At 38.9% G+C, this 23,009-nt stretch overlaps 1 protein-coding gene across 1 annotated transcript in view; it reads right to left on the bottom strand.

Annotated features, from left to right (window-relative positions):
• The window catches only part of LOC130103056 (fibrillin-1-like), a 190,998-nt gene that overhangs the window by 167,822 nt on the left and 167 nt on the right, over positions 1 to 23,009 (bottom strand). Inside the window, exons 2-9 of the mRNA XM_056269241.1 lie at positions 22,135 to 22,281; positions 21,930 to 21,958; positions 19,805 to 19,922; positions 19,563 to 19,709; positions 13,175 to 13,321; positions 12,860 to 13,006; positions 6,305 to 6,451; positions 5,989 to 6,135 (exon numbers count right to left, since the gene is read on the bottom strand). Coding sequence (XP_056125216.1) covers positions 5,989 to 6,135; positions 6,305 to 6,451; positions 12,860 to 13,006; positions 13,175 to 13,321; positions 19,563 to 19,709; positions 19,805 to 19,922; positions 21,930 to 21,958; positions 22,135 to 22,281 — 1,029 coding nt within the window. The remainder of the gene's footprint in view (positions 1 to 5,988; positions 6,136 to 6,304; positions 6,452 to 12,859; positions 13,007 to 13,174; positions 13,322 to 19,562; positions 19,710 to 19,804; positions 19,923 to 21,929; positions 21,959 to 22,134; positions 22,282 to 23,009) is intronic.

Genomic DNA, 23,009 nt, shown 5'->3' with positions numbered 1-23,009 from the left:
CATTTACAAAATTCAATGTAAATATTATATGGATAAATTCTAGATAATTATGTAAGGTTAGACTAAACACAAATCGGTAATGCTTCCTTTTACAGTCCTGTTACCCATAAACTTACTATGTACTTATTATAGTAATTATAATTACTGGGTAATAACTACGTACTAACTAGGGGTGTGCAAAGCAGCCGGTATTTGTATCTGTATTTGTATTTGTTGAGGGGGGAAAAGTATTTGTATTTGTATTCAAGTAAAATTCAAAATAGGCGTAAAATCCAGTTTTTTTGCATTACACTTCTAATTTACGTTATAGTGTAAGTATTCTTTAATTATATCCATTATAATAATTATGGATATGCAATATTCGTTTATGTTTTTCTATAAATCCAGCAACGAAAATGTAACAAGTACGTCATTGAAAAGGAAATAACATAACAGCCATTACCTCATCCATGGTTAAACCAACAACGAATAAAATACCATTGTGAACATTATGAACCCCACCACCACCCGTCCTTGTTGGAGGACGCTGATCAGACAGAATGGGATAATGTAACTTATTGAGAGTGAGGAGTCATGTGCCGATTTGGGCGGGGTCTGAGCCGGTCGGCCATGATGGTAGGAGACGCTATCGGTTGCCAGGGGCAACGCCTTCAGAACTTCACAGAGGCGCGACTAAAACATTCCAGAAATAGCGAAAGAGAGATAGCGCAGCTTAGTGTTTGTTTACATTTTACTGATACGCCACAGTTTCTCTGGAAGATATGGAGAAGGAAGAGAAATGAAAGGGGTTTTATCGGGAGAGACTAAATAACAATGCAGCCAGCTTAGAGAAACTGCTTCTCAATAAACTGACAGCAGCAAGTGCGAGCAAAGCCTCCTTTCAAAAGCAACACATTTCAGCACAGTTCGCCTTTTATTTAACACAAACGAACGAAATTAATACTCTGTTATTCATCTAGAGTTGTTTCATTTGTTATAGATATATTTCTGTACCGCGAAATGTTTTAAAAAGACACTTTTTTTAATGACGTACGATTCGCATTGACGGGAATGTCCGAACTGTTCGCTTAACGTTGCACGGCAGGTGCAAATGCACGTATCTGATTCATATCAGATTTATTTCCACATATGAATGAGGCCTGAAACATCAAGTATGACTGAACTATCGCAGTTTAACGTTACAGGTTTGGGGGTTTCTAAGTCTTGCACCCAGCTGCAGCAGACTTGTTCAGCTTCTAATGACTTAAACCTTCTGAACTCTTGCATTGTGTAGGCAGTAACGTTAGTCACGGATACCATAAACAAACCAGGTAATTAACTATGTCAGCGTATGTGAAAGGTGGTAGTGCTTTGGGTCTTTCGTCCATTCTGAAGCAGGTCGTACGGTCCATGTTGATGTCAAGTAGTTTCTCTAAATAACGCTGCTTGGTGTTGTTATTTAGTCTCTCCCGATAGAGCCCCTTTCCTTTTGCTTCCCCCTTCTTCATTTATTCCCAAGAAACTGTGCCTTATCGCAAAAATGCAAACAAATATCAAGCTGCTCTCTCTCTCTGTCGCTATTTCTCTCGGTCTCACGGTCGAAGTAACCATGACAACGGATAGCGTATCCTACCAAGATGGCGAATCCTTCCCACAATGCAACGCGGAGTGATACGCGTGACGTCACCTTCTCATTCTCAATAGCGTTGATTATGAGCCCGACGCGAAAGTTATAAACTGCCTCCGGAACCCAGTTAAGGTATAAAATTCTATAAAAAAATTTGGTGATGCAGTTAAGTGTTTTTTCGCTCAGCCGAGCGTAAATTTTATGTCTGTTGCTGTGTGGAGCAGCCTGTGTCAGTCACCTCTTCCTGAACGTCACTCACTCACTCACTCTAACTCACTCATCCGGGCATGCACTGCAGGTCTTGTGAGGAAACGCAGCTTTTTGATATAAAGTTTTTCTTGTTACCGAATACAAATATTTTTTAAAGTATTTGTTCGAAATAAGTATTCGTAAAAAACACGTTATTTGTGCCTTTCCGAATACCGTATTCGGGTTCGGCTCCACCACTAGTACTAAAAAAAAAAACACTTAACTGCATCACTATTTTTTTTATAGAATTTTATACCTTAACTGGGTTCCGGAGGCAGTTTATAACTTTCGGGAAGCGGAGTTTGATCGGGAGATTATTCCTTTACGCTGCATTATTGACGTCTGCAGTCGGATGCTCTCATGTTCGCTCTGTTTACGTAGCTCTGTTAGCTCGGTTGTTTTTATTACATGGCTTGGTTGAATTCTAATGTAGAATGAGGTCTGTTATTTCCTAATAACAGACCGCTGCTAAGTATAACACACCGTTGCCATGAAAAACAACGTAGGGAACGAGTATTGCGTAGCTATACGCAGTGGGGAAACTCCTTTTCCTCGAAATTTTGAAGCTTAAAATGTAAAACTCATTTTGCAGCTGCACAGCTAGCAGATTGAGTGAGAGACTCACTCATTGGCTGTGTTGCGGCAACTGCACATCCAATGGAGTGGCCGGCTCCAATGTGTGCTCCAATGAGCTATCATTATGTCATACACGTCAGAGCCCGCCACAAGGGGCGTGGCCAGAGCCCATAAAAGCCCCTGAAATAGCCATTATAGCAGGTTACATCGACTGAAGCGACATACTGCCATGCTACTCAGTGCGGCCGGCTACGCAATACTCTTTCCCTACTCTCAGGGAACCGAGGTTACGTTTGTAACCGAATACGTTCCCTTTCGAGAACGGTCACTTCGTATTGCGTAGCTATACACAGTGGGGACGCCATGCAAAACGCCGCACCGAGTAGCAGGTTGAAACTGCAGCTTGAGAACTCTGAGCCTACAGAACCAGCCAGTACCAGTATATAATAAGAGACCGGACACCGTCGGGCCTCAAAATATACCCATATATAAATTTAATGTCCATACATCCATGTTTAACCCAATAACTTAAGAAAATAAATAAAGGGATAAGATAAGGGTCTTTAAATAAAGGGATAAGATAACCAGCCAGAGGCTGGTTTTATAATGAATGAATGTGTGCTTATGACATTGACATATCATGTGGATAAGACCAGACAGATGTCGGGTCTAAATCATACAGAAAGGACCCCTGCCTGCATGTACCTGTACCTCCATGTTATAGAATTTCACGAACGTAGAAGGCGCACAGATATCGTGAATGGGAAACCAGGAAGACCAAGCCCAAGACGAGGCCATGCCTCTGGTCGAATGAGCTCTAGTTCCAATAGGGCAAACCTGACCCACTGAGGTGTATGCTAGAGAAATAGCATCAACTATCCATCTGGATATCCTCTGCTTTGTGACGGGAGACCCTATGGACCAGCCACCAAAGCAGACAAAGAGCTGTTCTGATTGTCTAAAGATGCTGAACGCTCCAGATATATTCTCAGTGCTCTGACAGGACAGAGTAGATTAGCCTCCCCATCCTCTGAAGAAGGGGGAAGGGCTAATAAAGTTATCACCTGTGCTCTAAACGGAGTTGAGAGCACCTTAGGCACATAGCCGTGTCTGGGTTTAAGAACGACCTTCGAGTCGCCAACACCAAACTCCAAACAGGAGGGGCTCACAGAAACCGCCACCAAATCTCCTACTCGCTTGATAGATGCCAGTGCCAGCAGGAGAGCAGTCTTTAGCGAGAGTAGTTTGAGATCAACTGACTGGAGCGGTTCAAATGGTGGGCCTTTCAGGGCCCTAAGGACTGTGGAGAGGTCCCAAGACGGAACAGACGGAGGTCCGGAGGGGTTCAGTCTCTTGGCTCCTTTTAGAAACCGTATCACCAAGTCATTTCTTCCTAGCGATCGGCCAGCCACCAGAGCATGATAAGTTGCGACGGCTGCCACATACACTTTGAGCATAGACGGGGTCCTACCCGCGTCAAACAGCTCTTGCAGGAAGGAGAGCACCACAGGTACCTCAAATGACATGGGTTCAAACCGTTTATCCAGGCACCAGCTGGAAAACACTGACCATTTAGAAGCATACAAGCGCCTGGTAGAAGGGGCCCTGGCTTCATTGATCGTGCTAAGGACCTTCTCAGGGAGGTCCCCGGGTACCTGTTGAGGGGCCACACATGGAGAGCCATAAATCGGGTCGTGGATGCCATACCGTCCCTTCCGCCTGTGTGAGGAGATCTTTCCTCAATGGAACAGGCCAAGGGACTCTATCCACCATTTGAACCAGCTCCGGAACCCACGGTCTGGATTTCCAGAGGGGGGCTACCAGGAGGACTGGGCATCCGCTCTCCCTGACCCGTTCGATAACCTGGGGTATCATTGAGACGGGGGAAATGCATAGAGAGGGGGGTTGGGCCAACATCCCTGTCCTTCGAGAAGAACACTGCGCAATGAGTGTTGTTCCTTGAGGCGAAGAGGTCGATTTCGGCCTCGCCAAATACTTCCCATATAAGGCACACCGTCTGAGGATTCAGGGACCACTCGCCTAGGGGAGTGTTGCCCCGTGACAGCATATCCAGTATACTCAAAAACAGCTGGCCAGTAACAAAAGTTATTTTTCGTGGATTATATTGCTTTAACTGCATTTGCTGTTATATTGCTTTAAATTGGTCTTCGTGAGTAGCCTACACTCTAAACATAGTCGGTTTTGTCTTTAATAAGCATAAAACGCATTCCAGTATAATGAACACAGGATCCGTGCACTAGCTCTTAAAGTGATGGCGGCCATATGTGTCTGTCATTAATTTTGTTGTCAAAACAACAAAAGATAGCTTTAAGTTAAAGGAATCAAGATTAATAGCCTATGTATTTAATTTATTCAGGACTAAAATAGTACCCAATGTTATTTTCCATTTGATTATGTTATTCAGTTTCTGTATATACCTATTCAAGGTATATACCTATTAGACCTATTCAAAAACTTTTCTCTTTATTTGTATCTTTATTCTATTGTATTTATTTGTGCTACTTTTTTCAATTTAATTAAACAATTTAAATCAAGCTTCCTTGTGTTGTGTAAATTTTTAACAACAATATTACCCCATTGTAAAAATGCAATGAGCGCAAACATTTAGGCAAGATAAATGTAATAATTTTGTTTGGAAAAATGACCCCCCCCCCCCCAAGAAGTGGTTCTTTTTCCTCGGCCGAAGTACAGCGGGAAAAGGAAGCGCAGGGGAAGCGGCGTCGCCATCTTGCGAGAGAGCTAGCCGCGACCGCAGCGTCGAGACGGGCATGCCTTCACAGACCGAGCATCCCCCAGCAGAAAGTGCAGCTTGAGCATGGGCGGAACCCAGGCACGCAACGCACTTGGCATGTCCGTCCGCCTCGTGCAGGAGAGAGCCGCACGTGGCGCATGTCAAGCGAGGCATTTTAAACAACGCTCGCGTTCCTAAAAAGCAAGAGCAAAAGGATATTGCGTTGATCGCCGGATAGCGACAGCAGAGAGGCGACAGGGGAAGACGGCTTCTCAGTTGAAGGCGAAATCCGCTGCAGAGATGTTCACTCTAACCGTAGGGCCTGATTCGACAGCAAAGCTTTCAGAGGACTCAGAGACGTGAGGTATGTCGCTGATGGAGATGAAATCTGCTATAATGGCTATTTCGGGGGCTTTTATGGGCTCTGACGTGTATGACGTAATGATAGCTCATTGGCGCACACGTTGGAGCCGCCAGCGCCATTGGATGTGCAGTTGCCGCAGCACAGCCAATGAGTGAGTCTCTCACTCAATGTGCTAGCTGTGCAGCTGCAAAATGCGTTTTACATTTTAAGCTTCAGAATTTCGAGGAAAAGGAGTTTCCCCACTGCGTATAGCTACTCAATACGAAGTGACCATTCTCGAAAGGGAAAATAAATATTATTAAAACAAGCAATTATTTAAAACAGTTTTATTTCAAGCAATTAAAACTACAACAGTAAGAGTTTTGCCCAAACACTTATGGTGAGTCAAAACATTAATAATGAATATCTGACATAAAATAATTGATCAGCTGCCAATCATACCTTTACATGTGTTATTGCTGTTTATAGGGAGGTTTGGGTCTGTTACATTATATCCACTCATGCATGAGCAATTGTAACTCCTAACAGTGTTGTTGCAGATCGAGTTTGGACCGCAGACCTCTGATCTCTCAACACATTCATCCACATCTTTATTAAAAGGAAGTTATGGGGAAAAAAAACAATTTGGGTCAGATTAATCTCATTCCTTGTCATCTTTACAATACAATGCTCAATTTACAAAATTCAATGTAAATATTATATGGATAAATTATAGATAATTATGTAAGGTTAGACTAAACACAAATCTAAACTGTACCTCTGCATGTGTTATTGATGCTGATGGTGAGATTTGAGTTTGTTACAGTGAATCCATCCAAACATGAGCAATTGTAACTTCCTATTTCATTTGTGCAGTTGGAATCTGGACCACATACAGATGGACTGACCAGACATTCATCTATATCTAGAAGGGAAAAATTATTTTAATTAGTTTTTATACATACAAATATAAACACATAAAACATGAAAGACAAATGGTATCTTACCAAATAATACACTAACATAATAACTATACAAGAAAAATACGGATTGAGGAAGTATATCAATATTTTTAAACACTAACGACCACAACTTATTACTTTGAAAAGCAGCATGTACAACAGAAACAAACCAACACACATTAATTATACACCTCAAAAAACTCCCAACACATTAATCTACATGTTTATTAAAAGGAAGTTATGGGATAAAGAACAGTTTGGGTCAGTTTAATCTCATTCCTTGTCATCTCTACAAAACAATACTTTATTTCACTTGACTTCACTTCCTGCTCAGCTACTGTCCGGACGCTCTTGCTTACTGCTCCGCGCTTTGCTCTATCGCTTTTATATTTTTTATTGCTCTATCGTGTTTATATTTTTATATTTTATTTCCTTTTATCACCTAATTTTAACTTCAGCAAATCAGCACAGTGCTCAAACGCTTGTTTACTAGAAAAAAGCTGAATTCTTTTCTTCGACCAGCCTCTCACTGAAAGCTTACATTCCGGGGAAGAGAAAACACAACTGCCTTCATTCATAAGGATAAGAGAAAATGCCTCTTCTGGCAATCTACTTGCTGCACTAAATGCCAGAGACTTTTACAAAGGATTGCAGTTCTTGAAACAAAGTTACTTGTGGGACCACCAAACCAGACGGAACACACAACAGAGCTTCATCATGGACGCCATCAGCATACAGCCGGTGAGTCCCATGAATCTAGTGCTCCAATACAAGCCATACTGAGTGTAGAGAAACAAGCCGATCGACTTACAAATCGATGGCGCAAACAGGGAGCGAGACCCAAAGGCACTCGAGACATCAGATTGTCACGAGCATCACACATTGCCGCAGTAGCAACCTCTACCCCAGATACGGCTCTGACAAGGATTGCAAACACTGGTCTCCTACCACGGCCTATACATCTTGAGAACAGATTTGAAGTATTAATGAATGAGGAATCCCTGAATGTGATGAATGTGATCGAACACAGACTGAATAAGCCAGTAGCTAACACTGCTAACTGGCGCTCAAGGTCGAGCAGACAGCGGCACTCAGCTCAGAGCGCAGCCAAGCCCAGGACTCTGATAGTGGGTGACTCTATAATCAGAAACATTATTAGCAGGGACACAACTACATGCTGCCTTCCACAAGCAACAACTTCTGATGTAAATAGGGAACTTCAGAACATTCTGATGAAACATAAGACTGCAAATCGACTCATCATTCATGTGGGGAAGAATGATATTCATAAAGAGCAGTCAGAACTCCTTAAGAAGGATTTCAATGAACTTATTGAAACACTGAAAAGACTGAAAGTTCAGACATTCATCAGTGGACCACTCCCAGCAAGAGGAACAAACAGGTTTTCACGGTTGCTTGGGCTTAACACATGGCTGCAAAAAACCTGCAATATAAAAGGAGTGAACTTCATTGACAACTTCAATCTTTTCTGGAGTCAGAGGCAACTGTTTCAACAGGATGGGCTCCACCCAAACAAACTTGGTTCAAGAGTGCTAAAGGACAATATCTACTTCTCCCTCCATCATCCTTCTGCAGTGTGTGCCAATCCACTCAACCTGAATGGCACACACACACCTGGGTAGGGTTGCACCAGCTGTTCGTAACTTCTTTCTTAAATTGTAACGTAAAGTCCACACTAGAGGCTTAGTAACTACTAGCTAGTTTGTAACTAACTCTGTACTTTATTCCGTAGCACCATTTGTTTGTAAGGTAGAACTTAGCTAGTAGGTCGTAAACTCTCCGTAAAGTAATGCGTAGTCGCATAATATGACGTTTAGCCTCGATGAACCAATAGCAGCCTTCAAATATGTGAGCAGAAGTTGTGTTGAAATGCCGTGAATTTCAGTTTATCCTTCATTCTAACTTCTTTTGCCTCACGTTACTAACGGTAAAAATAAGTTTCTATTTAATACGATACTTGATCATGAATAACATAAGTGTTTTTATATATAAATAACATTCAGAAACTGTATTTGAAATGAAATTAATAAGGATCAATAAATAAATATTCATACAAAAAACAAGAAATTACGTTTATTGATTATGACTGATATTTGACATGCACAACATGGACCGATGCACACAGCGGCGCTGTTTAGGACCTATTTTTTACAGTCTATGTTTAGGACGGGTTCGTGTTAAAGAGCTGCTAACAAAGTAATCTTTTCACATAATGTTCTCTCTCTTAGAATGTAAGCGAGTGTAAATGTCAGCATTATCATATATGTCTAAAGAATTGAAGTCTGTCAGGTAAAAGAAGAGCTTATTGATGCAGTTCAGTCTGTCTGATATTTTATTCCAACCGTTACTCCTGATCGGAGCTGCCGTAAATATTTAGTTGGAACGTAGAGTTACGTTTAAACTAAGTTTAATGGTGCAACGGAAAAATATTTAGTAGTGCGTAAGTTGTAACTTAGTGCCCATTTACGTCAAAACTAGGCTAAGTTGTAACTTACGCACAGCTGGTGCAACCGGCCCCTGGACACAGTATGAATGACCACAGGACTTCACTTCTGCACCTGAATGGACATGTGGTTGACAATGATAACACCACTCAGCCACAACAACCTCTGCTCATGGACACAATCTTAGCTGAGCCCTGCCCACAGAGCTCACCACAGACTGTGACATACTAGAACTGCTAGAAGATTCAGCACCCAAGGACGACTTTCTGGAAAACAGCCAGGAAATCCAGGACAGCATATTACAGCCTCCGATAACACCAGCGCAACAGCCCCTCTCACCAGACACGTTATCCCTCTCTCCAGCAACTCCACTTCTGTGCTTCTCTGAGAAAATGGAACAACTGGTGTATGCTGGAACCAAACTATCCCACTCTTTTGCTGCAAGCCCCCAGATGTCAACCAAAAAACGGCAGGCCCCACAACCACCAAAGCCTGCGGGCCCAGCTCGCCCTCCTCCTGTGAGAGCTCTTCGGCCTCTGCCACAGCGCCAGGGCCCACACCCTCCTCCAGCGGCTCGAGGTGAACCAAAAACAACTGATACCAGCTCTCAGTGATACGTGTCGGGTCCCCGCTATGATAACAGTAACTTTCTTAAATGTTTACAAAACAAGCGGGAACCCAGTGTGCCTGAATCTTTCTCTATTGCTGTTCAATTAAATGATAGAAAATCTATGGCCTTCAAAAGCCGTACAGCAAACCCATCTAATCTGGTGCCTATTACACGCCAAACTAAGATCGCTGTGGGGACAAAAAGTAAGACTGTTAAGTTAGCACTTTTAAACATCCGCTCACTTAAAAATAAATCACTTCTAGTCAACGACTTAATAACCACATACAACCTGGACTTTATGTTTCTAAATGAAACTTGGCTAGAAGACAGCAGCAGTGCAACAGTCCTCAATGAATCATCCCCTCCTAACTTTACTTTTATGAGTGTTTGCAGAGCGGGAAAGAGAGGCGGGGGCTTAGCTGCTCTTTTTAAAGATGTCTATCAATGTAAGCAAATATCATTTGGGAATTACCCGTCTTTCGAATATCTGGGTATTGTGTTAAAAGGTGCTCCACGTATTTTACTTATCATAATTTACAGGCCTCCAAAATACTCTCCAGCCTTTGCTGAGGACTTTACAGAACTGTTTTCAACAATTTCCTCTGAGTTTGACTGTTTTGCCATTGCTAGAGATTTTAACATTCACATAGATAATGCAGAAACCAATATGGCAAAAGAAATCAAAACTGTTTTCAAAACTTTTGATCTGACTCAGCATGTACATGGACCCACACATAATCGTGGACACACTCTAGATTTACTTATCAGTAAGGGTCTAAACATCTCATCGATTGTTATTTAAGGATGTAGCACTGTCTGATCATTTCTGTATTTTCTTTGATATATTGATCTCTCCTGCCATTGAAGCTAGATCTGTGTCTGTCAAGAAGAGATGCTTAAATGAGAACATTAGTGTGCTATTTATGAAGGCTAATATCTTTAAAACCAAGCATATCTGCTGACTCTGTTGATTTTCTCCTTGAATCTTTTAACTCAAAAATTAAAAGTGTAATTGATGATATTGCTCCTGTGAAAGTCAGGAAAAATAGTGGTAGACAAAAAGCACCTTGGAGAAACTCAACAGCTGTGCAAAACATGAAAAGACAATGCAGAAGAGCAGAGCGCATGTGGCAGAAGACAAAACTTGTAGTCCAATAACATCTACAAAGACAGCATCCATGCTTTTAATATGGAACTAGGCAAAGCTAGACAGACTTTCTTCTCGAATATTATAAACAGCAACTTAAACAACACACGCACTCTTTTTACTATTGTAGAGAGACTGACAAACCCCCCAAGCCAGATTCCCAGTGAAATGCTCTCAGACAGCAAGTGCAGTGAGTTTGCTTCTTTCTTCTCTGAGAAAATCAATACTATCAGAAAGGTGATCAGCTCATCCTTGAGTTGCACTGGGGTCAAACAGATCAGACCACTACCTGAGAAAGTAGTTACTATGTCTGTTTTCGAAGAAATTGATGGCAAAATTTTGGAAGAAACCGTACAGCACCTTAAAACATCAACCTGCGCCCTTGACACACTTCCCACATATTTTTTCAAAAGTGTGTTAAACAGCTTAGAAGCAGATCTCCTAGAAGTGGTAAATGCCTCACTTCTCTCTGGGAGTTTTCCAAACTCCCTGAAAACTGCAGTTGTCAACCCCCTCCTGAAAAAGAGCAATCTGGATAAGACCATCTTAAGCAATTATAGACCGATCTCAAATCTTCCTTTCATAGGCAAGATCATTGAAAAAGTTGTCTTCAATCAGCTGAACAAATTCTTAAGCTTGAATGGATATTTTGACAATTTTCAATCTGGTTTCCGATCGCATCACACCACAGAGACAGCTCTCATAAAGATAATAAACGATATTCGCTTAAATACTGATACAGGCAAATTATCAGTGCTGGTACTACTCGACCTCAGTGCTGCATTTGACACTGTCGATCACAACATACTTCTTGACAGGCTGGAAAACTGGGTGGGGCTTTCTGGGATAGTCCTAAAATGGTTCAGGTCATACTTAGAAGGGAGAGGTTATTGTGTGAGTATAGGAGACCATAGGTCTGAGTGGACATCCATGACATGCGGAGTCCCCCAAGGCTCAATTCTTGCACCACTCCTATTCAACCTGTAGCTCCCAATGAGCCAAATAATGAGAAAGAACCGAATCTCTTACCACAGCTATGCAGATGACACAGCTCTACTTAGCCCTATCGCCTAACGACTACAGTCCCATTGACTCCCTGTGCCAATGCATTGATAAAGTAAACGGTTGGATGTGCCAAAACTTTCTTCAGTTAAACAAAGACAAAACTGAAGTCATTGCGTTTGGAAACAAAGATGAAGTTCTCAAGGTGAATGCATACCTTGACTCTAGGGGTCTAACAACTAAAAATCAAGTCAGGAATCTTGGTGTGTCTATAGAGTCAGACCTTAGTTTCAGTTTCAATTAGATTCAGTTTTAATTATTCTTATTTGTTTTGATTATTTTATTTTATCCTATGTAAAGCACTTTGAATTACCATTGTGTATGAAATGTGCTATATAAATAAACTTGCCTTGCCTTTATTTACAAAATTCAATGTAAATATTATATGGATAAATTCTAGATAATTATGTACGGTTACACTAAACACAAATCTAAACTGTACCTCTACATGTGTAATTGATGCTGATGGTGAGATTTGAGTTTGTCACAGTGAATCCATCCAAACATGAGCAATTGTAACTTCCAATTTCATTAATGCATTTGGAATCTGGACCACATACAGATGGACTGAACAGACATTCATCTATATCTAGAGTGGAAAACAAATGTAATGTATAACATACAAATATAAACACACACAAGCATGAAAGACATCTGGTGTCTAACAACCTCTACATCTATACTAGGACAATAAGAACTGAGAAAGGACAATATCAACATTTTAAACACAAAAGACCAGGAAACTAAGATTTTGAAACTTTTATCTTTGTCAAAACATTGTTTTAAAGAAAATTAACAAGAATTACAAAAAAATATGGCTTATTTATGTCCAAAAAACACTTGCATAGCTCGTGTGGATAAAAACACATGCAATGAAAATTAATTATTAGGGAAAATGTGAGGAACTCTGAGATTTTTGACTAACATCTCAAACTATGTTTTGAATACATAAATATTGGCGATGTTACTGGTAAGTTAACAGTGTATTTGGGGGGGGGCTAAAAAAAAAAAAAAAGATTTATGAGCTTCTCAATACTCGTGTTCTTTGTCATGAATTTGTACTATGAGCTTTTGCTGTTAATCATACCTTTGCATGTGTTATTGCTGTTTATAAGGAGGTTTGGGTCTGTTACATTATATCCACTCACGCACGAGCAATTGTGACTCCCAACAGTGTTGTTGCAGATTGAGTTTGGACCACAGACCTCTGATCTCTCAACACATTCATCCACATCTTTATTAAAAGGAAGTTATGGGAAAAAGAACAATTTGGGTCAGGTTAATCTCATTCCTTGTCATCTTAACAATACAATGCACAATTTACAAAATTCAATGTAAATATAATATGGATAAATTATAGATAATTATGTAAGGTTAGACTAAACACAAATCTAAACTGTACCTCTACATGTGTTATTGATGCTGATGGTGAGACTTGAGTTTGTTACAGTGAATCCATCCAGACATGAGCAATTGTAACTTCCTATTTCATTTGTGCAGTTGGAATCTGGACCACATACAGATGGACTGACCAGACATTCATCTATATCTATGGGGGGAAAACCAAAACAAATGTAATGTATAACATACAGATATAAATATCTAAAACATGAAAGACATCTGTATCTATATAAGGTTAACAAGAACTGAGAAAGAATTTTAAAAGAATTCTGGCTTATTTATGTCCAAAACACTTGCATAATTAACCTATGGATAAGCCACGCCCCCTTCACTCACTCGGACAAACAGTCAACATTCGGTGACAGGCGCTGTCATAGTAGGAGACATTTCACAGGAGGCAATTGATGATTTTTGGAGACAGAAGGATTTGGAAACGTCTCTTTTACTGAAAACAGGGCCAGTGTCCGAACAGAAATAAAACGACACACAGGATATACGCTCGCTTGACGGGTTTAGCGGTCTTCCCAGCACCCAAAGCTGCCGCAGGGGGATGCCCTCAGTAAAGAGCAGGCTGGGGGCCAGCCAAAGGTGGCTCAGTGGCAGTGTCACGCCGGGGGAAAATGTGTTTTATGGCCTCCGTCTGATTTTGGACTCCCAAGAACTGCTGGGCAAAGTCCTCAACAGTGTTGCGAAGAGGCCGGCTTGGGAGATAGAGTATATTGGAATATTCGTTCGGTGGGTTGGTATTCGATTTTCAATTTTGGTATTCGAATATTCTTTTTTTTCCTGCACACCTGGCATCCCCCTCAAAACGGCTCTCATTTGCGTTTGAATAGTTTACACTATAAATGCAAAATACAATACTGCAAAATACTAGTCATGCACGATATAGGATTTTGGCCGATATTCGATATGCCGATATTTTCAAACTAATTTTGCCCGATACCGATACCGATATATTTGTATTTTTTTTTAAGTGCAAAAAAAGTTTATTAAAGCCTCTATTAAAGTTCTCAGTCAAGAGCAGTGAGTGATTTCCTCTGTGTTTTGTTGTTTTATTAACATTAACGGGATAGTTCTCCCAAAAATTTTAATTGTCATCATTTACTCTCTCAAGTTTCTTTCTTCTGTTGAAAATAAAAGTTATTTGGAAGAATGTGGCTAACCAAACAGTTGCTGTACTTCAGCGACTTCCATAGTATATTTAATCCTTTAGGCGCCAGAGGTTTTTTACTAAAACGTTCGATTTTGACATCTTAATTTCAAAGGCTATAACTTAAAAGTGTTAAAAGATAGAGACTTTCTGTAAATTAGAGAAATATTAAGGATGACCCAAAGTTTATGTAGGGATTACATTTTCCCATCTAATTTGCATATTATGACGTCATATGGTGGTGGCAATCTTGGATTATAGAATTTTCATGAAAAGTCACATGTTTAAATGATAAAATGCAGCACATCTTTCCCCAAAAAATTTCCATCACCTTCTGTATGCTATATTGCACAATACTGAATGCTCAGGTATATAGTAAGTAGTAAACAAACTGTGTAAATCATTACTAATAAATGGTAGAAACCAGTGTTGGGGAAGTTACTTTTTAAAAGTAGTGTAACTCGTTACTCGTTACTTCTTTAAAAAAGTAATCCGTTACTTTACTTAGTTACCCCATATGGAAAGTAACTTTTCACGTTACTCGTTACTTTTACGTTACTTTTATGTTGCTTGACTTTGGGCAGAACCCAATATCTGTTCCTAAATGTGTAGGCCTACATAAAGTTCTACTATGCATAATGCCATATATAATGCCATAAATGCATAATGCGTCAATTTTAATATTTATGAAGAAATGCCGGTTAATGGATAGGCATATGCATGGGCGGCGCTAGGGAGGGGCTAGAAAGAAAGCCCCCAAGAAAGACCAAAGCACCCCGTTAGCACCCCCAAAAATCATTTCTGGAAGTAATTATATTCAGGCTGTATTCTATGGAAGTCCTAAACCGCATGGTGAAGAAAAAAAAAAGAAAACTTATCTTGTTATTTAGACATAATAAGGGGACATTCTAATCTGCATTAAGCCAAATTAAGCGTTCTTATAATGGTTTTCTATGGGAGGAAAATGCTTAACGTGTAAGTAAACACGTTGCGTTCATATTCTGGGCTCATCTGATTTTTTGTACATAGTATAGCCTACTTTATTATGATTTTAGTATCATAATGATTAATAAATGCACGCACAATTATCCGTGAACTTGATAAATGTTGCAGATATGTTTTATGCACGTAAACAAATGCCTTTCAACTTATGTGTGCAAAATTCTGAATTAAATGAATGTGCAGCAATATAGAGAGTCTATAGGCCTACTATAGCCTACGTGTTGTAGCCATTAAATAAGCGCATTTAGTTTCATATTTGTTAAAATATTATAATGTTATTTTTTTTCCATCTATGCTGATTATGAAAAGTGAACAGCGCGAGTAAGATGGATGCGCAATATATCGGGAGACATTGAGTCAATCAGACTCAATGTCTGATTTTGAAATGATTTTGAAATGATTTTGACCGTTTTGTTTTGAAGAAAGCCTTTCTTTAAAGCGAATTTCGTTTTGTATAAATTGTATCTTAATTTTAATCAATTTTTTATCAACCAAATGCCTGCAAGTAAGAAGCAAATATAGGAGACAATATAATCATGGAAGCGCCGGCGTGGTCACTTGCATTGCACGTGAACTGGAGCATCTCATCATAAATTAACCGAAACTCAACGTATAGAATTTAAGCTTGAAATGTCTTTAAACGAAACAATTCAAAACGAAAAGAAATAGGCTACTCTCTGATTATGTAATCCATCATGTGCATTTCTCTCTGGGGCGTTCACTACGGAGATGGCGATCGCGGTTTCCTGTCAAATACCAGGGACAGATAATCTGTCCCTGGGGAAAGTAACGTTGCGCCGAATTGAAAAAGGAACTACGTTTCGTTACCAAATTTTCAGTAGTAGCGCGTTACACTACTTTTTACCCGAAAAGTAGTTACGTTACTGTAACGCTTTACTTTGTAACGCGTTACCCACAACACTGGTAGAAACAAACCGAATGCATGTAGTGGTTGGCCTTTTGCTGTAGAGATTTTCCATTTACTAAATACAGTATAGGCACTCTGATTCCATGTATGGGGCACATATATATTATTTATATGACACACAAACACAAGAAGACAAGACCTGTTTAGTTCAAACGCTTACTCGCACAGATCACGAGTGAGATGATACGAGCAGCGCGGCCAGATCTGCCTCGCGCGCGCGCCGAGTGTGCACAGCTCGGACTACTGTCATTGTCATTGCGACTCCACACCCTGCCTCCACGTTGCCTCCTAACTGTCCTATGAATACTTCGACCTCGTCTAACGGACCAGTGGTATTAGACAAAGTCTCCACCACAGTACTGTCGCCGCGATTGCGGAGAGGATCTGATAAAATGGCTCACTCGCACACTAGCTCCGCTTTTGATCGCACTGATTTAATGCGCTCTAACTCGAACATTTTGTATAGAAACATGACGTTTTTTTGATTCGGGGATGAAGTATGACATGTCTGCCATCCAGTGGAGGGGAGGTCGAACGAAATTTGACACCCAATTTGACAAAATCGGCCGTTTTATTCAGTGCCGCATCTTGTCGAGTAAACTCGACCGTGGCGCCTAGAGGGTTAAGCACAAGAAAGAAATGAATACAGGTTTGGAACAACATTAGAGTGAGTAAATAATGACAGAATTTTTATTTCTGGGTGCAGTATCTCTTTAAGGACAAGCGGCAGCATATTATTACTGTCTCTTTAAGAACTGCACGCAACGCGTCTAATATACACGCATTTGACAAGCAGATTTTCTCTGTTTGCTTTCACTTTAGACGTAACCAACTTTGTTTACGAAACCTTGTGTGTATTTGACAGTATCAGCGCAATAAGACTCGAAAGATTAGTCCAGTGTGCAGGCGCTGTGACAGGCTTTTAGTTCCTGTGAGTGTCGCGTGTACGCGCTCAGAAAAGCACATGTTAGAACAGCGCATCAGCACGTGAATGACATGTTTAACTAGCAAGACTTTGACGCACATGCAAATAATGAACTTTTGTGAATTGCGGTGTCCCGTGAGTGTAACTCTACCTCTGCGTTTACATGTGATGTGATGTGATGTGAATGTACGTCGCGTTGTACAGTATGTTGAGATGAAGGCGCCAGAATTGAACTGATAGAATGCACGATACTATGATTTTTCTTTAAAAGCAGATCGTGGAGACATTTTAATCATCCACGATCAAAAAACGCGTGAAACGCACACCCCTAGTTGGAAGTTTAAGTTGCTGGCGCTCATGCTTCGTTCACGGTCGTCACGTGCGCATAGGAAACATGCCACCCTATCGGCAAGGCTCATCGGCAGAAATATTCATATCGGCCGATGCTGATGATGGTCATTTTAAGCTTTTATCGGCCGATACCGATGTTGTCCCGATATCATCATACATCCCTACAAAATACAATACTCTTTTTTTACAATTATTTTATATAGCCTAGCCGTTTTTATTAGGATGGACAGTTGAAGGAACCCAACCTCGCTTTACTTAAATATATTTGCTTCTTCTTAGCCTTCTTAAAGTGTTCCCTGCAAATGGAGTATTCTCTGTCTAGAGGGCACAACTGCATGAGCTTGTATTTCGGCTTAAGTTGCTTTGACATTGTGGAAACTAGAATAATAGAAACAAAATGTAATAGCCTTTTTTCCCCGTTTTTAGGGTGGCTGAGTAGCACCGGCGGTGGTCTGCCAAAACACAATTTTTTGTATGTTAATGCTGTTTAACTGTTTTACATGAATATTATGACACGAGTGAAGCACAAAGCTTTGTTTACAAAATAAATAATAGGTTAGAAATTAAATGTTACATCGCAGCCATGGAAACATTTGGATTCATGACGAATGAGAGAGTTGTTTGTGAGCCCATACATTTAAGCTTAGTCGGCTTTGTATTTTGCGATCTAGTCTCCCGATTATCAGCGAATTTAACAATATTCCATTAGTTATTCCACTGGATATGGAATCTCTTGTTTCTTTTCTCAAATCTTCACTCACGTTTCACCCGTTTTCACAGGGGATTATAAACGTTTCTTTCTTTGGGTCGCTTTTAATTAGGCCTATTATATTCGCATTCTTTACTGTGGTAAAGTAGAAAAACGCTGTAGGACAGATAACTAACTTTTTACTTGCACGTTGAATTATTTTTAACACAGTTTGTGCTTGTTATTAGACTTGGTAAGGCGCGTCAAGTTTATTTGTAAAGCGCGATTCACACGCACAGGTGATTTTTAGATTCGTTTTCTCTTGCAGCGCAAAATCAAACACAGCCTAAATGTCTTGCCCTTGTGGAAGATAAAATCAGACCTTCTACAAAGATATTAGAAAAGAGATGGTCTTTTTCCTGCTCGTGTCCCACATCCCTCTCAAAGCGCAGAACGGTAGGTTATATCACTTTATATTTCTTTGTGTGGAAATATAAAACGAACGTTTTTTAAAATATTTAACTTTATTATATTATTTAAGTTACCATTATTTACTGATATTTATTTCAATGCTTTACAGGCTTTAGTGTGTTGCTTCATTGACGGGAGTGCTCAAATAAACACGCATGTCTGTTACTAATGGATGTTGGAGCCTTGTTTATTATAAAAAAATTATTATTTCCCCCCCCCCCCCTTCGCAGCTTAAAAAATGGTATTCGGACCAGCCCTACTGAAAATCAGCAATCGCTTGACAACCGCTCGGCTCCAAAGCAAAATATGAATGAAGTGAGTAATGCCGGTCCTAATTATACCCGTATGTCCGGGTAGGTGTGACTCGGCATGCAAATCTCACTGGCCAATGTTCATTGGCTCGTTTTGTTACCACTTGGAGTTGATTAGGCTGCCAGGCGAGACCCCAATATGTCAGTATCTATCTATCTATCTATCTATCTATCTATCTATCTATCTATCTATCTATCTATCTATCTATCTATCTATCTATCTATCTATCTATCTATCTATCTATCTATCTATCTATCTATCTATAAAGTGATTATTTAAAAACAATTAGATTGATAAAAACACCAAAAGGCATGGAAGACATCTATAGAATGAGTATACAAATTAAGTAGTAATGTTAACATTTTCCAATCTTTTTTAAATAATAAAATAAATAAAATAAATTAAATCTATCTGGATCATGAATCTATTCTAAAACTATACATTTTGAATCTCTTAAAAAATACATTTTTAAATTATGCAATGACCAAAAGTTTAAAAACATGACAATTATTTTTATTTGCAAATTGCAATTCAGAATATCTAATAAACAAAAACTTACCAATGCATGGGTTGTTTTTATTAATAGCTTGATTACCATCTGCGACATTATATCCATTCCAACAAAAGCATGAGAAGCTTCCATTGTAATTGTAACAGTAAGAATTCGGCCCACACACTGATGGTGAGTCAAGACATTCATGAATATCTGAAACAAAGTAATTCATAAAGTGAATTGTTGGCCGAAGATTAAGGAAGTACATATTGTAACAAAATGTTCAGAGTATCAGCTGTCAATCATACCTCTACATGGGTTACTGCTGTTTATAGGGAGGTTTGGGACTGTTAAATTATATCCATTCTTGCACGAGCAATTGTAACTCCCAACAGTGTTGTTGCAGATTGAGTTTGGACCGCAGACCTCTGATCTCTCAACACATTCATCCACATCTTTAGTAATAGAAAATTACAGACATCAAAATAACAGTCTCCTCGGTAACACTTTACTTGAAGGGGTGTGCATGAGACTGACATGACACCTTCATAACCATGACATGACATATGTCATGAATATGAAGTAGGGTTTATGCATGTTTATGACAACTGTCATTAAGTGTCTTTCGCTCAATAATGACATTTTGAATGCAAATATGACATTGTTTAAGATGTCTTTGTTATGACATCTTGACATAAACCATAACATCATAACCTGTCAGTGTATTTGTCATGACAACTTGACATTAAATTAAATTAAACTGTCATGTGGTTGGTTTTGACACTGGCTGTCATGAAGCCATTATACCTGTGTCATGAATATTTTTCGTGACCTCAACTACAGTGGTACAAATTGAATTTGTCATTAAACAGTTATAATGGCTTCATGACAGCCAATGTCAAAACCAACCACCTGACAGTTTAATGTAATGTTAACCAAAGTGGTTTCTTAAGTTTGATAATTAATCTGCTATGTCATGTTTATGACAGGTTGTGTTGTCTTAGTAATGTCAAGTTGTCATGACAAAGACACTGACAGGTTATGATGTATTTGTTTATGTCAAGGTGTCATAAAGACATCTCAAACAATGTCATATTTGCATTAAAAATGTCATAACTGAGTGAATGACACTTAATGACAGTTGTCATAAACATGCATACAACTTCCTTCATATTCATAACATGTGTCATGTCATGATTATGAAGGTGTCATGTTAGTCTTATGCACACCCCTTCAAGTAAAGTGTTACCGTTTCGTCTTTAGATCACTCAAACAGAAAAATGTAAGGTCAATTCATTCATTGCCTAACATTACAATCTAATATTCCATTTAGAATATTTTATTCAGAGTATGAAACACTGAAACTTCATAATTTTAGCATTAAAAACATATTTGCTATTTATTTTAATCAAATTGATTGGACTAACGGTGCACAAAAATATTTAGTTTATTATTCAATGTTAGAGAACAAAGAGATCTAAATATAGAATGTACCTCTGCATGTGTTATTGATGCTGATGGTGAGACTTGAGTTTGTTACAGTGAATCCATCCAAACATGAGCAATTGTAACTTCCTATTTCATTTGTGCAGTTGGAATTTGGACCACATAGAGATGGACTGAACATGCATTCATCTATATCTATGGAAAAATATTTAAGCAATAGTCTAAAGAAAAATCATTAACATTAACAACTAAAGGCATGAAATGCATTTGTTATCTCATTGCATTCATATGTCTATAGAAAGGAGAATATAAATCAAGAAGGTAGAAACTGGAATAAATGTAAACGTACAGTATCTCCCAAAGAAAAAGTGCTGGATAAAAATAGTATTAAAAAAAGATAAAAATAGTATATTTGATACATATCTTATCATATCTTGATATCATAGATACGTAAGTCTACATAGACTTACAAAGTGTTTTATGCATATAGAATTGTTTTAGGAGAATGAAAAGTCAACTGAGAATTTTCTATAAAAAAACTATTTAAACAAACAATGATTATCAACATATCTGAAATTATGCAACAATCATGACAGATAATATTACATAGTGCAAACTTACCGATGCATGGATTACTTTTGGTAATCGCCTTATTCCCATCTGAGACGTTATATCCTTCCCAACAAAAGCATGAAAAGCTTCCATTGTAATTGTAACAGTGAGAGTTCGGCCCACACACTGATACTGAGTCGAGACACTCATAAATATCTGAAAAAAATTATTGATAAAGAGAAAGGTTACATTTGATTTGACAAAATATTTAGACAGTACAAATATAAACTGCTCAGTGCTTCACCTGTCAATCATACCTTTGCATGTGTTATTGCTGTTTATAGGGAGGTTTGGGAATGTTACATTATATCCACTCATGCACGAACAATTGTAACTCCCAACAGTGTTGTTGCATATTGAGTTTGGACCACAGACCTCTGATCTCTCGACACATTCATCCACATCTTTAGTAAAAGGAAGTAAGAGGTAAAAGAACAGTTTGGGTCACTCATACAAATTTGAATAAATACTGAGAATACTGAGAAGTAGAATGCTTAGTTTACAAAAATGACAAAAAATGACATGGATAAACTGTACCTTATTCAAAATTAGAGTAAACATATCTGAATATAAAATGTACCTCTACATGTGTTATTAATGCTGATGGTGAGATTTGAGTTTGTTACAGTGAATCCATCCAGACATGAGCAATTGTAACTTCCTATTTCATTTGTGCAGTTGGAATCTGGACCACATACAGATGGACTGACCAGACATTCATCTATATCTATGGAGGGAAAACACAATATTATTAATATAATCAAGTATTTAAAAAGAAAATGTTTCATTCCCTGCAATTACAATTACAAAAGAAATGTTGCCTTTACGGGCTATCGTAAATGTTCTACTTTCAACTTCTGAAGTCATGATTATGAGCTTGTTCGCATTCAAGAGCTTTGTTGTCAGAAAGAACAGGAATCATGGAGGAAACCAGGTTTATTCTTGCTTATTGATTGGGAAAATCTTATTGGGCCAAAATGATATTTAGCGTCGTATTCATTGACAATAATATAAATATTCTCCCCTCTATCTAGATAGTCAGCTTGCTAAAGATTACGGAATTTCTGTCAAATACCATACAATATGCTTCAAATGAATATTCATATATGTAAATATGCAGTACTTAAACAACAAAACAAAATGATGAAGATGTTGTGGGAAAAACTAATAAAAAAATAACAGTCACAGCTGCAATCGTTCTCCCCTCCCCATGTTTAAAGCTTATGGTACAACCAAGTCGGGAACTTGGATATCAAAATGATCCCAGAGCTTCCCAGTGATAAATACGACTTGAGAGGGCATTCATGTACAAACTTTTAATTAGTAAACTCATATTCCCGATAATTCTGATAGCACTAGAAGGCAGCATTAGAGTTTGACTCACACACTGATGGTGAGTCCAATAATTCATGAATACAGACATAAAATAATTTATAAAGTGAACAGTTAACAGAA

Source organism: Rhinichthys klamathensis, unplaced genomic scaffold (genome assembly GCF_029890125.1).
Source record: "Rhinichthys klamathensis goyatoka isolate OS25496 unplaced genomic scaffold, OSU_Roscu_1.1 h1tg000281l_1, whole genome shotgun sequence".
NCBI classification, from domain to species: Eukaryota; Metazoa; Chordata; class Actinopteri; order Cypriniformes; family Leuciscidae; genus Rhinichthys; species Rhinichthys klamathensis.
The sequence above is the reverse complement of the archived record's forward strand: the minus strand, read 5'-3'. Positions and strand labels throughout refer to the sequence as shown.